The sequence below is a fragment of the Cryptomeria japonica genome, chromosome 7 (genome assembly GCF_030272615.1).
Source record: "Cryptomeria japonica chromosome 7, Sugi_1.0, whole genome shotgun sequence".
NCBI lineage: Eukaryota > Viridiplantae > Streptophyta > Pinopsida > Cupressales > Cupressaceae > Cryptomeria > Cryptomeria japonica.
Genome location: NC_081411.1, coordinates 215,758,268 through 215,771,056, shown reverse-complemented (window position 1 = coordinate 215,771,056; position 12,789 = coordinate 215,758,268). Strand labels below are relative to the sequence as shown.

Genomic DNA, 12,789 nt, shown 5'->3' with positions numbered 1-12,789 from the left:
CCCATGATGGGCCGGTGTAATATTGGAAGAGGACCACCACATATTTTGGCAGATCGGGTCGTTTAGAACCTGCATCATAGACTATCATTTTGATTTGACCCAAAGCACCATTGACAAGCCCAACTTCTATCCATAAATTTGCAATAAGCATTACTTCCTGGTCTATAAAAAGAAGGATTTCAAATGATAATTGTTCTTCTTGGTGTGTTTGTTTATCTTTCTGGTGTGCAATGATTGTTGTTGCACGTGCAATGGGTGAGTGCAATTGCTTCAACATCTTAATGTTGTGTGTGTTTGTTGCAAACAAATGTTTCTGTTGGTTGAAGTGGTTGTTCTGATCAAGTGTCAAAGCATGGGTTGACCGCATCTGTAAACTTTCCCAGTCTATTTGCAATGGCATTGTGTTGCGTATATTAAGCAAAATCTCATGAAATTGCATCTGGGAGAGGATTGTACCTTGTTGTCGAAAAGAAACATCCAAGGTGACAACTTTATTGAAGGTGTGCCATAGAGCCAGTGATGTTGAGTGGGATGCATATAATGGTTTATCCATAACTGGCAGAAGTTGTGCAAGATCAAACAACCAAGATCATTGAGAGTGCTGCAAATGATTCATGTTGTTTGGTGGGAAAAGCTTCTCGCAATTTGTTATCAATATTTATCAGTAATTGAGGACCAACAAAGCTCATTTAATCTATCAAAATGTAGTGTAAATGTTTGCATTGCTCTTGAAACATTAATAGTGAATGGCCTGTTAAGGGTTTGTATTCTTGAATAGGTATATGGAGGGCAACATGGATTGTGGTAGCCTGGATATTATATGCGGATACACTTATTGGTGCTAGTATAAGAAATAGGTATTGTGTAGGATCTAAATGGGAATTTAACTATCTACGTATATAGTAAATAAGAAATGACTTTCCAGTACCTGTTGTGCCTTGAATAATTAATCATAATGGTGAGGAATTCAAATTTTGTGCAGCGTGAAAATTTATAATATCAAGTGTAGTATTTTGGTTTGCTGCAAGCTCAAATTTATTAGGCGCATTTGAATGTATGTTTCCAAGGGTGTGCGCTGATTGGCTTTTCTCCGTTGAAATGAATTGAGATGCTTTTGTATGCAACATTTCATTAGGTATGAAATAAATCTAATTAAATTGAAGATCAAAATCATGTTTGCCAAGCATTTGAAGAGTAGCAACATCAAAGTTGTTTGAGGCTCCCATTTGTGACAAGAACTCCCATTCATAAAGGTCTTGATTAGTAGATTGTGGAATATCTTGTGACTGCAGGTCTTCACTATTTTATGTAGTCAAGTGTTCTTCAATGCCATTTACATACCACTGGATGTAATGAGTACTTTAGAGATGTTTCCAATTCACGATAATTTCATCAGTTGAGATACCTATGTGTAGAGGGATGCTGCAGAATGGTTTATACAAAAGTAATTCACTCCAACAAAAAGTTTCAAAAGTATCGTCATCTTCTGAAGGTGGGGATTTATACTACTGGTAGACGTTTACAATTTCTGGTAGCTTTCTTTTTATCCATTTACATGATTTGTGTTGTTCACAGTAGGTATATTGTTGAGTTGAATGGAGAAAAGTTAGGTTTGCTAACTCTGGTGGTCTTTTCATGTAATTAGAAACGAAATAAATGGATGTCTCTGAGCCTTCATCACAGTTTATTATATGTTGGTGTCACAACCCTCCTTTATCACCTTTTTTTATTTAAGTACAATTCTATTATATTTTGGTTAAGCTAATTAAAATGGTTGAATGAATGTTATAAAAGAATAAAAAAAACAAAACGAATACACACACACACTTGGAGAATATAATTATTTTTATTTATTTATTTATTTTTCACTCCCAATTATGGCACATGTTGTAGGAAGAATAAGAAGCTTCTAGAGGATTCTCCACCACCTTGCATGTAACTCCCCCACTAAGTTTAATCAATTTGCATGAAGTCCAAAATTGGGAAAGAATCTCCTTTTTTATTAAATTTTCTAGATAGTGGAATGGAGGGATTTTTCTTATAAAATTGTATGCAAGTTTCAAAGAAGGGAGTTGATTATGTTTTGAAGAAATTTCCCAAGTTTTAGAAGTAGATCTTCTTTGGTAGTCTCATTTTCGTTGTAGGAATTTTAAGTTGTTGTTGAAGGATTTCTCTCAAGTTGCAAGGAAGGATCATAAGGATAGCTAGTGAATTCAACATCAAGCTCGATAAACCAGGTTCTCTCCTTGTTGTCTTTTTTTTCTACATTCACTTATGAGGAATTCGTAATATCAAAAAAATATAGTTATAGATATTCCTTTATATAAAGAAATTTTAGATTGTAAATCTCTTATTTAGGGATAAATAACAATGATAATGCTTTCATATAGTGCATGTAAAAGATAGTTTATTTATTTATTTTATTTCCCTTAAGAAAATATGCACATGATCTTGCTTTTTGTTTTTTTCCAAAGATTTTAGCAAAAAGAAAATCATATCCTTTATTTGTTTAAAATCTCTTTTTCTGAGATTAAAATTCTTCCCTGTGTGATTTGAGTCTATTTCTTTCCTCTAATTCATTTCTCTAGTTCTTCGAATGGAAATCTGAATCTCATTCTTTAATCTTCCTATGAGTTGAGTAAGATCTCTCTGTGATTATTAGATTAAATAAATCTCCCTGTGAGTTGAATAAGATCTCTCTGTGAATTTTAGTTAAATAAATATCTCTGTGATTATTAGATTAAATAAATATCTCTGTGATTATTAGATTAAATAAATTTCCCTGTGAGTTGAATAAGATCTCTCTGTGAATTTTAGTTAAATAAATCTCTCTGTGATTATTTATCTCTCTGTGAGTATTTTAAATCTCTCTGTGATTATTTTTAAATCTCTCTATGGTTATTTTAAATCTCTCTATGAGTATTTTAAATCTCTCTGTGAGTATTTTAAATCTCTCTGTGATTATTTTTAAACCTCTCTGTGATTATTTTAAATCTCTGTGTGAGTATTTTAAATCTCTCTGTGAGTATTTCGAATCTCTGTGAATATTAGTTGAATAAAATCCTCCTGTGAATACTGGAAACGAATACTGGAAATAAACAATTCCCCTGTGAAATCTGGAAATAAACTTTCTTCCTGCGAATGGTGGAATAAGCTCTCTCTCTCTCTGTAAATATTAACCTCCTGTTACTGTAAAATCAATCTAAAACAATTGTTTGATCATCTATTTATCCATGATCTTATTTTCATAAATAAATTCTCTTTTGTTTTTATATATCATTAAGTAATTGGGAATATGAAACCATATATATATTAAATTTATTCCAAATGTTAAAATATATTAATGTTGCATGTAATTATAATAGCACGGTCTTCGAAAAATATTCGAATGAATATCGGTGGCATATGGGGGTGGCGGGTATTGTAACCGCCGGGGGCAGTGGTACCCCCCACTACCCATGCGGTCATTGTCACGGCAATGGCCGCAGGGGAGTGGAGGGGACCACGGTGTCCCCTCAACCCTGCGGGCCTGCGCATGCAGAACCGCAGGGTGATGGGACCCGTGGTCCCCACCCCCCCCCCCAGTTTACTATTAAAACAAAAAATTTTGCTTATTTTATTTTTGTAATTAGTTTTTTATATATATTCTTTTTAATTTGCAATTTAGAATTTTTAGTAATTACTTTGGGGCTAAATTTCAAGTTAATTGCTAATAATTATTTTTGTTTAAATTTTAAGTTTAATTATTATTAATTACAATTTAGGAAATGTTAATTCTTTCCTTAGTATAAATTTTAAGTTGTTGAATTTAACTTAGAAAAGTTCATAAATATTGGGGATTATTGTGTAGTAAATTCATAATTAAATTATCCTTGGTAAATTTCTATATTCGTAAATTATATTATATCAAATTTTTTTAATTAGAGTTATTCATTCCATTTAAGATCCATTGGGGCACTTAGTTGGCCTTTAGCAATTAATTCACATTAATATGATTTGAATCGAATGCCTAAATTAATCACTATTTTTGGGTTGCTTAATCATGCACGCAAGTTACACTATTCTTATAACATGCAAATTACTTATAGATTGATTACATTTATTGACGTTTTCATGCAAGTTGCGCTATTCTTATAACATGCAAATTACTTATAGATTAATTACATTTATTGACGTTTTCATGCAAGTACACATGTAATTATTAATATGCAAGCTTCATGATGGTCATTGTTATGCAAGTTATATTTCAAGTAGTTACTTCAATTAATTAAATTTTGCGCATTCAATTAGTAGTTGTTTTCAAGTATGATGTTTTCATAGCTCGTAGTTAGAAAACTAAATAAAGGAAGATGGAAACCAAAACATAGTAGCGTTCGGTATATACGGTGCCTCTAGGTCATGCTTACGGGTAATGTCGTCGTGTTGAACTACTACACCTAATGCCTAATAAATTTACATCAATGACGTCTATGGCATCGTCCCTATAAATCATCGGGGAGTAATAAGGGACACTTGGAAGTTAAAATCCAAGAGGCGGGTAATCCCCCTTGGATCGATAATTTAATAAGATAATTCTAAAATGATCTTTCATTTGCTGAGTTAAACTATAGTAAACCCCTATAGGGATGATGAGTGAAATGCTTTTGTAAAATTGATTTAATCTCGAAGAATTGTTGTCGATTGACAATTGGTCAAGGGTGATGCTCATGATAAGAATTAGGATCTAGTTGTTTTAGGCCACAAGCAATAGGCCATCTTGAGCCTTTGCCTAAGCTCTGCCATCGTGGGTAGCAACCGCAGAGAAACTATCTGGGACATTGACCCTAGAAAGGGTTGCGTACCCACTAATCAGTTTACATCAAACCATAGAGTAGAAAATAGAACTACATACTTTATGCCTTGATCCCGTGCCGAAGTGGGTATGTAGGTAGTCTTGGAATGAAGTTGTCCCTCGTACTCAGGTGTTTGTGGGTGGGGTCTAGGATTGGTATAGAAGGATTGAATAGAATTATAATTTGAAAGATAATTAAAATGAAAAAAAAAGGTAATTCAATGCATACTCGGAAGGAATCCCGTATGGATTCGCTTGACTTCCTGAGGCTTTAAGCCAAATTTCGAGGCAGAATTCAAGCTTGTATTTTGTTATTTAATTACTCCTAAGGACGGCGACCTCGGTGCACTTCTGTTAGAAGAGTGTAGTACTTAGTGAGTGGCTCAGGACCCGAATGGTCCTGATGAGTCTAAGTCTCTGGCCAGAGCACCTTCTATCCAGATTGGATAGATGCCTACCCCGTATGGGTAGATGCCTATCCCGTATTGGATAGATGAAATCTTATGTCTCGTATGGACAAATGCCTAACCCGTATGGTTAGATGCTCATCCCGGATGGATGAATGCCTAATCCAAATGGATGGATGCCCAGAGTATGTGATTGAATCAAACACAATGATTAAATTAAACACACACAAAAAAAAAGAGTGGTCAATTTTGTTGAGTTAATTATGGTGGGTTATTACAGTTGGAAGATTTTTTTTCCAACATTGAGGTTCACAAACTGACGTGTGCAAGAGATCAAGGGGAGTTTAAGCAACATGTGGCAAGTTTCTTGAGTACTAATGTCCCTATCAGCAACAATTCCCATCATGAATCTATGATATGCTAAGAGAATTGTATCTTCTGAATTTATTAATCCAACAATTCTTTTTAATATGTCAATATAGCTTTCTGATTTATGTTCAGTTTTCGATACGTATTTTGAGATATATTGGAGAATTGCCTTTTTGGAGCATATTGCCTGACAGTCAACATTAGCCCTCCATATGGCGAGCATCATTGGGTTGTGAACATTGAGGCGACTATCATTCCTTGCTGGCTTGTATGATGGGTTATTATTATGGTCTAAAGTCAATGATGAGTCATGTTGTTCAGGCCAATGTGCTTTGTATCGACATTTAAGTGTTGAGTTTTTTTTCAAGCAAGTATACTCTAGACACTTCATATGGCATTGAACAACATTCACTAATTCAGTGTAATCAGTGCAAGGCTCAGATCTAGAAATTACACCTGTATTTGAAAGACATGGATTTGAAATTGCAGGTATATATTGCTTGTTTAAGTGGTCCACTTCAGTGCGTGGATTCCATGTTGTGATGTACTGGTCAAATAAGTTTTTTACTGATTGAATGCTTTCATGGTTCGACGAATCAAGGTTGTCAATATTAGGTGCTTGTGGCAGCCAAAGAAAGCCATGAATATGGGCAGAGCCTCGGTGTTGCCATTCATATCTGTACCAGTGGTCAGTGGCATGCAACTGTTTGACAATGACTTCATCACGAAATATCTGAAATCTTAAGTGCAAGTATAAAGTTGTTATATGTGGGTTATTGACTAAATTCTCAATAAATTGCATTCTGTTGTGGTGCACAGTATTTGACTGTGTTTTTGGGAACAACTTATGCAGGTCAGGCCATTTTGTATTAGCCGAGCTTAGAGTAAAGAATAGTGTAGGTGGACCTAATTGTTCTATCATTATCGTAAGGTCTCTACAGGATTTGCTCCAAAATACGTGTGTTCCACGCAAGGAGGGAACATATCGCATGATATGATTTGTTAAATCATTTGTGGTGTGTTTTGTAAGTACTCTCTTAGGCCATGAAGATTTAGTGGAAGAGAATCTTCTAAATTTGTCTCTATGAAAACAACAACTGATTGTTGAGATCAATGCCTCATCATAAGGTTATAGATATAATATCTAAAATGGACATGTTGGCCAAATCTTTGATCGAAATATTTGATTTAGTGCAAAGCATATTCATGTAAATGTACATGTCTTGTTCTGTCTTGAAGTGGTAAAGCCAATCCATTAGGGACAATGTGGGGAATGCCATTAAAAGTAGGCCTTCTGTATTGTACTCATCGATAGGAGATGTACTGATTTGTGGCCAAGGGACAACATTGTTCTCGGTATCATCTAGATGTAGGATTGTCTTGATTGCATCAAGTTTAGGTATTGAGGATGGCAGTTGTGGAGTGAAGGAAGAAGAGTTTTGTATTACTTCTTCTTCATTGTTGATGTTGGGCACATTAGGAATTTCTTGTATAGGTTCTTCTTGAGGTGAAGGTATTGAATACAAAAGGTCTGAAATGTCAGTGTTGTGCTCTGGTAATAGTTGTATTGCATCTAAATCAATGACAACATCTTTATAGTATTGGTCATGCTTGATTTTGTAAGTCAATGCATTCATGACGTGAAACCTATTCACATAACAATCATAAGTTAATCCTTGTAGATTAGTTCTACGGACAATAAGGATTTCTAAATGGTGAATTTTGCGGGGCAATGATAATGCAATTTTTGAAATATCTTGTGGGAAGTTAATTGTGTGACCAAAATACTTATATTGTCCTCCCCTTGCATGAGTAACTTGCAAAATAGGGGCAATCCTTGCTATGAGCATTTCTTCTACTTGAGAAAGGCACTTTATAATAGAAGGTTGCTCACCTGGGCCCATATTGTTTGATAATGAGAAACAATGGAGTCCTCTTTCAATAGAACATCTCATGCATATAACTGCATGGTTGATATTTTTAATAGTCATTCCCACATAATTTTCTTTACAAACAATGCATGCCTCCATGAGCTCCAACATATAAATTCTTTTTCGGAAGTTAGATAATGCATGTAGGAATGAAGGAGTCTGCACGGTGAGTTCAGGAGCAGTAGAATGTGTTTGAGGTACATTACTTCACTCAAGGTCATTGCTTTCTATTTGTAATACGATGTCTGAGTTACTATCAGATGTTTGTTGTGCACGACGCTTCATTTGGCGTTTGTTGGAGATATTGCCTCTATTCTTTGTATAGTAAGTTCTATTGGTTTGCTTTCTCCTCCATTTGATGGCATCACCTTCTTGAGTGGAAGGCTCAATAGATATCTAATAGTTGGAAGAGAATAGAGGTATGTTAGAATTCTCACAACTAAAGAGAGAAAACATTGAAGTGTGTATTCAGAAGCGTATGGGAATTGAAAAATGCTTAATCTAATATGTACTGTTCTTTTGTTTAGTTTTGTGGTGGTCATTTTATTGCAAGATGTATTTGTTGTGCAAGTGTTCAATTTACTAATGTATAGTTTGTTGAATATAGTGCTTACCTATGAGTTTTCCCGCCAAAGCTATTATTGTAATATACATATGCACAGATATATAAAATTGTACATACATACATACAGATGTATGTATATATGTACACAGGTCTATATACATATCAAGAAAATATGTGAATATCTGTATACGTAGATATGCACATATATAAATACACGTGTATATATATAAAATTCTATAACTGTGTATAAATATATTTTTGTATAGAATTTGATTTGTATATTGGGTGGATAGAAATCGTGTTGGCTTCTTAGTATACACATGCTTGGTTGAGTAGTATTTAGAAACGTATGGGTATTGGAAACGGGTTAATCTAATCTGTACTGTTATTTTGTTTTATTTTGTTGTGGTCATTTTGTTGCGAGATATATTTATTGTGCAAGTGTTCAATTTACTAATGTGTGTTTTGCTGACTGTAGTGTTTACTTATGATTTCCCTTCCCAAAGACATTATTGAAATATACATATGCACAAATTAATAAAATTTATTTACATATAGATCTATGTATATATATACACATGTATATATACATATCAATGAAATATGTGAATATTTGTATATATAGATATGCACATATATTAAATTCTATAACTATGTATAAATATATTTTTGTATAGATTTTTTTGTATATTTGGTATTTTTTTATAATTTTGGGTACGATAACATTTCGAGATTGTGATTATAGATATATATTTCTCCATATGTATATATTTATACATATATATAGATATACATACAAATATGTGCATGTGTAAATATATATCTATTAAAAAAAACTATATATAAGTAGGTATATGCTTGTAGAAATAGATATGCAAAAATAAAAATAGATATATATGTGCATATATGTATAAATTTTCTATAAATATTTATTTATTTATAGATACTTATATATATGTACAAATATACTTAAGTATGTTCATATGATACAGAAAAAGTGCAAACAAAGCTAAAAATGCAAGTAATGACATGAATAGAAATTTGGGTTGAATTGTAAATAATTTTATATGAAATAAATTTGAAGGAAACCATTTTGTGTTCTGGAAGGTAAGTAACCAGCATACATGAGTATGCAGTCTTTATATAGGAATATAAATAAGCATCTTTACATCATAGGCGAAGAGAGTAATTAAAGCTAAGAATGCAAGGTAAAAAAGATATTGAAAAGTGTGTTGTGTTTGTAGAAAGATCATAGTTGAAGAAATTAATTGCTCGAAAATCATTAATGTATGAAAGGAATAGATAACTAGAATTTTGAGCTAAATGTAAATATGTAATTGTACAGGAAAGCATGAACAATAAGTACTTATATACGAGAGGAATCTCAAGGAAAGGAAATTTATTCTGCAAGGCAATTAACCAGCATAGATGAGTATGTAGCTAAACGTATTGTGCAATGTAGTAGTGAGTTTTTCCCGAAGAGTTTGAAGCCTTGTATAGTTAGTTGTGCATAAACATATAAATATATATGTATGCAGACATGCAAATTCTTACCGTTTAACATCCAATTGTAGATGTGATTGTTTGCATGTGTGTATGAATTTTTAAACTAAATATAGATAGTTATTGAGATACAAATTCTCTATTATAATATTTATGCATACATAAATGGGGTGATTTTAATTATAATAGTACATGCAAAAGTAATAAGCATGACAGTAGGAAAGTTTATGTGGTAAGGAAAGAATTGCAAAGAGATAATAGTGAAATTTTAATGCAATCTGTTATCTATGTAAGAAATATATATATACATATACATATACATATACATATATATAGATGTAGTCATGTATTCATAGAAAATAATCATTTGTATTTGTAAGTAGAATTATCTTAATATACAAAAAAGTTCTACATATTGCAGTATTCAAAGGAAAAGCGATAAAGCTACGAAGACATCCATATGTAAAGTTATGTGTAGGATTGTCGTACTATAAAATATGTAAAATTTCAAATGTAATACCTGTTTTATGAACAAAAAGTTTTGTAATTAGGCAAAACGCCTAATATAGCTAAGCTTGTGTAGAGAGGCAAGCAATCTCTACAAGTAATGCATCACACTCAGATTTATAGTCAACAAAATAGATTTTGTTGATTGTAACTTTCATCTTTGATTCAGAGTTGCACGTGTTAGTAGAAACTAGCAGTGTGAATGAGTAGCGATGTGAGACAAGTTTATTAATCATAGAGCAAGGTGTTTGTGTTGTTATCGTATCATTTTGCAGTGCACAAAGCTCTTTTGCAATTTTATTTATCAATTGAGTTCCAACCTCATCAAAAGTAGTAGCCCAAATAGTACCTGTTACATTTTGTAGCTTCATTGGTAAAAGGTAACTGTAATTGCATTCTGCCATGGTCATTTCACATCTAGGACAAAACCATGAATCATCAACCTGTTGAGTGCATTTTTTTTTACAAGGCTTTTCATTTACTTTTAGTGGACAAGCTATGTAATATAAAGTTTTATTTGTTACGTTTACAAATCTTAGAACAACCAATAAAGTGGTTTCAATAGTTTCTGGTTTCACACTCATACGTTCACGGATTGATGAAATAGTCATTCTAGTGTATTTGCCATTAATGTGGGTAATTGCTGCAGAAAAATATGGAGTATGCAAGGGAAGATTTCCTCTTAATATGAGGGGTTCTGCCTCTAGGAAAGGTGGATTAATATGTAATGTTGTTGCAGCTATTACGTTAACAACCTTACCATTAAAATAACCAACCCGAGCATTACGTACAACAAGTATAAGAACACTATCACTAGTTAACATGTTTTTTAATTCTAGTCCTCTTTGATGTGATGTTGGACCCCATAGGTTGATATCAATTGGTGACCCTGAGAGATCATTAATTCTAACAACTCTCTTCTGTGTTTGAGTGCCATCTTTCCTATGGATTGGAATGATATCTCCAACGTGTACAACAACACCAATGATGTCAACTAATGTATTATTAGTTACCTGAAAAACTTCACTAATAAGAATGAAAGGGGAGTGCTCTTGATTTGGTACTTCTTCATGGCCGCAACATTTTAATATGGAGGCACCAGACATGATGATCTCTAAATAACTGTTCAGTTTGTTGTACCTTGTGTTTGCTTCCTTAATGGACCCTTTAGAAATGACATAATGTGAACCCACTTCCACACGGTCAGAATGTAGTTCAGCTATTTCGTCAAAACATGTAACTCGAACTTCACATCCCTTAGTGTCGACAATGTCAAAACTAAAGACGTGGCCATTCTTAGTAGCTGTACTGTATGGATTTATAGACCGTTTATGAGTAACTCTGCCTTTGATTGTCCATTTGTTTTGGTATGGATTTAAACTTTTGATTGGGCTTATATTTTCAAAGGTTGCACTTTGCGGGGATGGTAATTCAACAGAAAACTGAAGAGAACGTTTAGACGATGATGATGTATCTTCACTCATCGTTTCTGGTTGTTGTTCTTTGAACAAGTATACTGGTTTGCCAAAGAATTGACAATCACTTTGTTTGACTTGTAAACTAAGTATTATAATAGTCCTGTAAAATGAAAAGACTTTTCCTTAAGTTTCTTTGAATTGTAGCTGGAAACAATTAAATAGCAAAGAAGGATATTGTATTTAATAAACGTAGTATGTTTCCTACCTTGTGTTCCATACATATATGCAAGTATAAGTGGACAACAGGACTATCGAGCCTATTTTTAGAGCATCTGAATCTATCAGAGTGGCATACTTAGAAGGCAAAATTGCTAACTGCATGTATGTGCCATCAGACAACACTAATTTATATCTGTTTGTATCATCTTTGCTACCCTGCATTTTCTGAAATGATAAAACTTGTAGCAATGTTGAAGGAAGCTCATCCCCAACATTGATAGATTGAATTGCAAATGGGGTAGGGGCACAGTCTTGGGTATTTTCCTATATAAAAATAATATCAATATAGAGGATTTAATGTGAAGGGCTACAAAGACATATATGTGGTTATTCTTTAATGTATTGTTTGTTATTTTGGAGTGTATGTAATTCAGTTATGTAAATTACAGAATGCTCAACTATATTTGTGTATGTTAGGAAAAAGGGTGCATGTCAGAATGGAAAGAATGAAATAAAAAAGAAAGATATATTATGAAATAAATGACAACAAAGTTTTTTTTATAAAAAGGTATGAGGTATTAGCTTACCGAAGGATGCATTGTTGATTGCTCTATAGATTGAGAGGTGGTTGGTGCAAATGACATTTTGGATAGAGAGATTTAAATTTCAGAGGAATCTCAGGGCTTAACATACATGCCAGTACATGTTATTAACAAGTAATTAATTTATTTCATACGTATAAGTTAAAATAATTGGAAGAATGCAATATTGTACATATTATCGTCAAATAAAGATATTGACACGTAAAGATATGTTCATAAATCAAAATCTTAACGAGTAGGAAAGTATTTTGTGTTTTGGAAAAAATATAGAAAAGGAGGGAATCAAATTTGTAGCGAACAAAGATGTACTTTCAAGAGAAGGTTAATTTACCTATTTGTTAGTGTAAAAAATGGTTTCAGATTCAGTTTGACGAAAGAAGTCCTGACGTCTGGACTAGTATATTTCCTTGCAGAACAAAGTTGATTGTGATCCTATT

General features: G+C 33.0%; 2 protein-coding genes across 2 annotated transcripts; both read right to left on the bottom strand.

Annotated features, from left to right (window-relative positions):
• Positions 1-5,512: 5,512 nt before the first annotated feature.
• LOC131856594 (uncharacterized) lies at positions 5,513-6,529 on the bottom strand. The gene has a single exon (XM_059208437.1). The coding sequence runs from the start codon at positions 6,527-6,529 to the stop codon at positions 5,513-5,515; it is 1,017 nt and encodes a 338-aa protein (XP_059064420.1).
• Positions 6,530-10,175: 3,646 nt separating this feature from the next.
• Positions 10,176-11,597, bottom strand: LOC131856593 (replication protein A 70 kDa DNA-binding subunit A-like). Its single transcript, XM_059208436.1, has one exon. The coding sequence runs from the start codon at positions 11,595-11,597 to the stop codon at positions 10,176-10,178; it is 1,422 nt and encodes a 473-aa protein (XP_059064419.1).
• Between the last annotated feature and the right edge of the window lie 1,192 nt (positions 11,598-12,789).

What these genes read in the sequence shown, in the direction of transcription:
- LOC131856593 (XM_059208436.1), bottom strand. Translation starts at nt 11,597, where the DNA reads ATGAGTGAAGATACATCATCATCGTCTAAACGTTCTCTTCAGTTTTCT.
- LOC131856594 (XM_059208437.1), bottom strand. Translation starts at nt 6,529, where the DNA reads ATGATAGAACAATTAGGTCCACCTACACTATTCTTTACTCTAAGCTCG.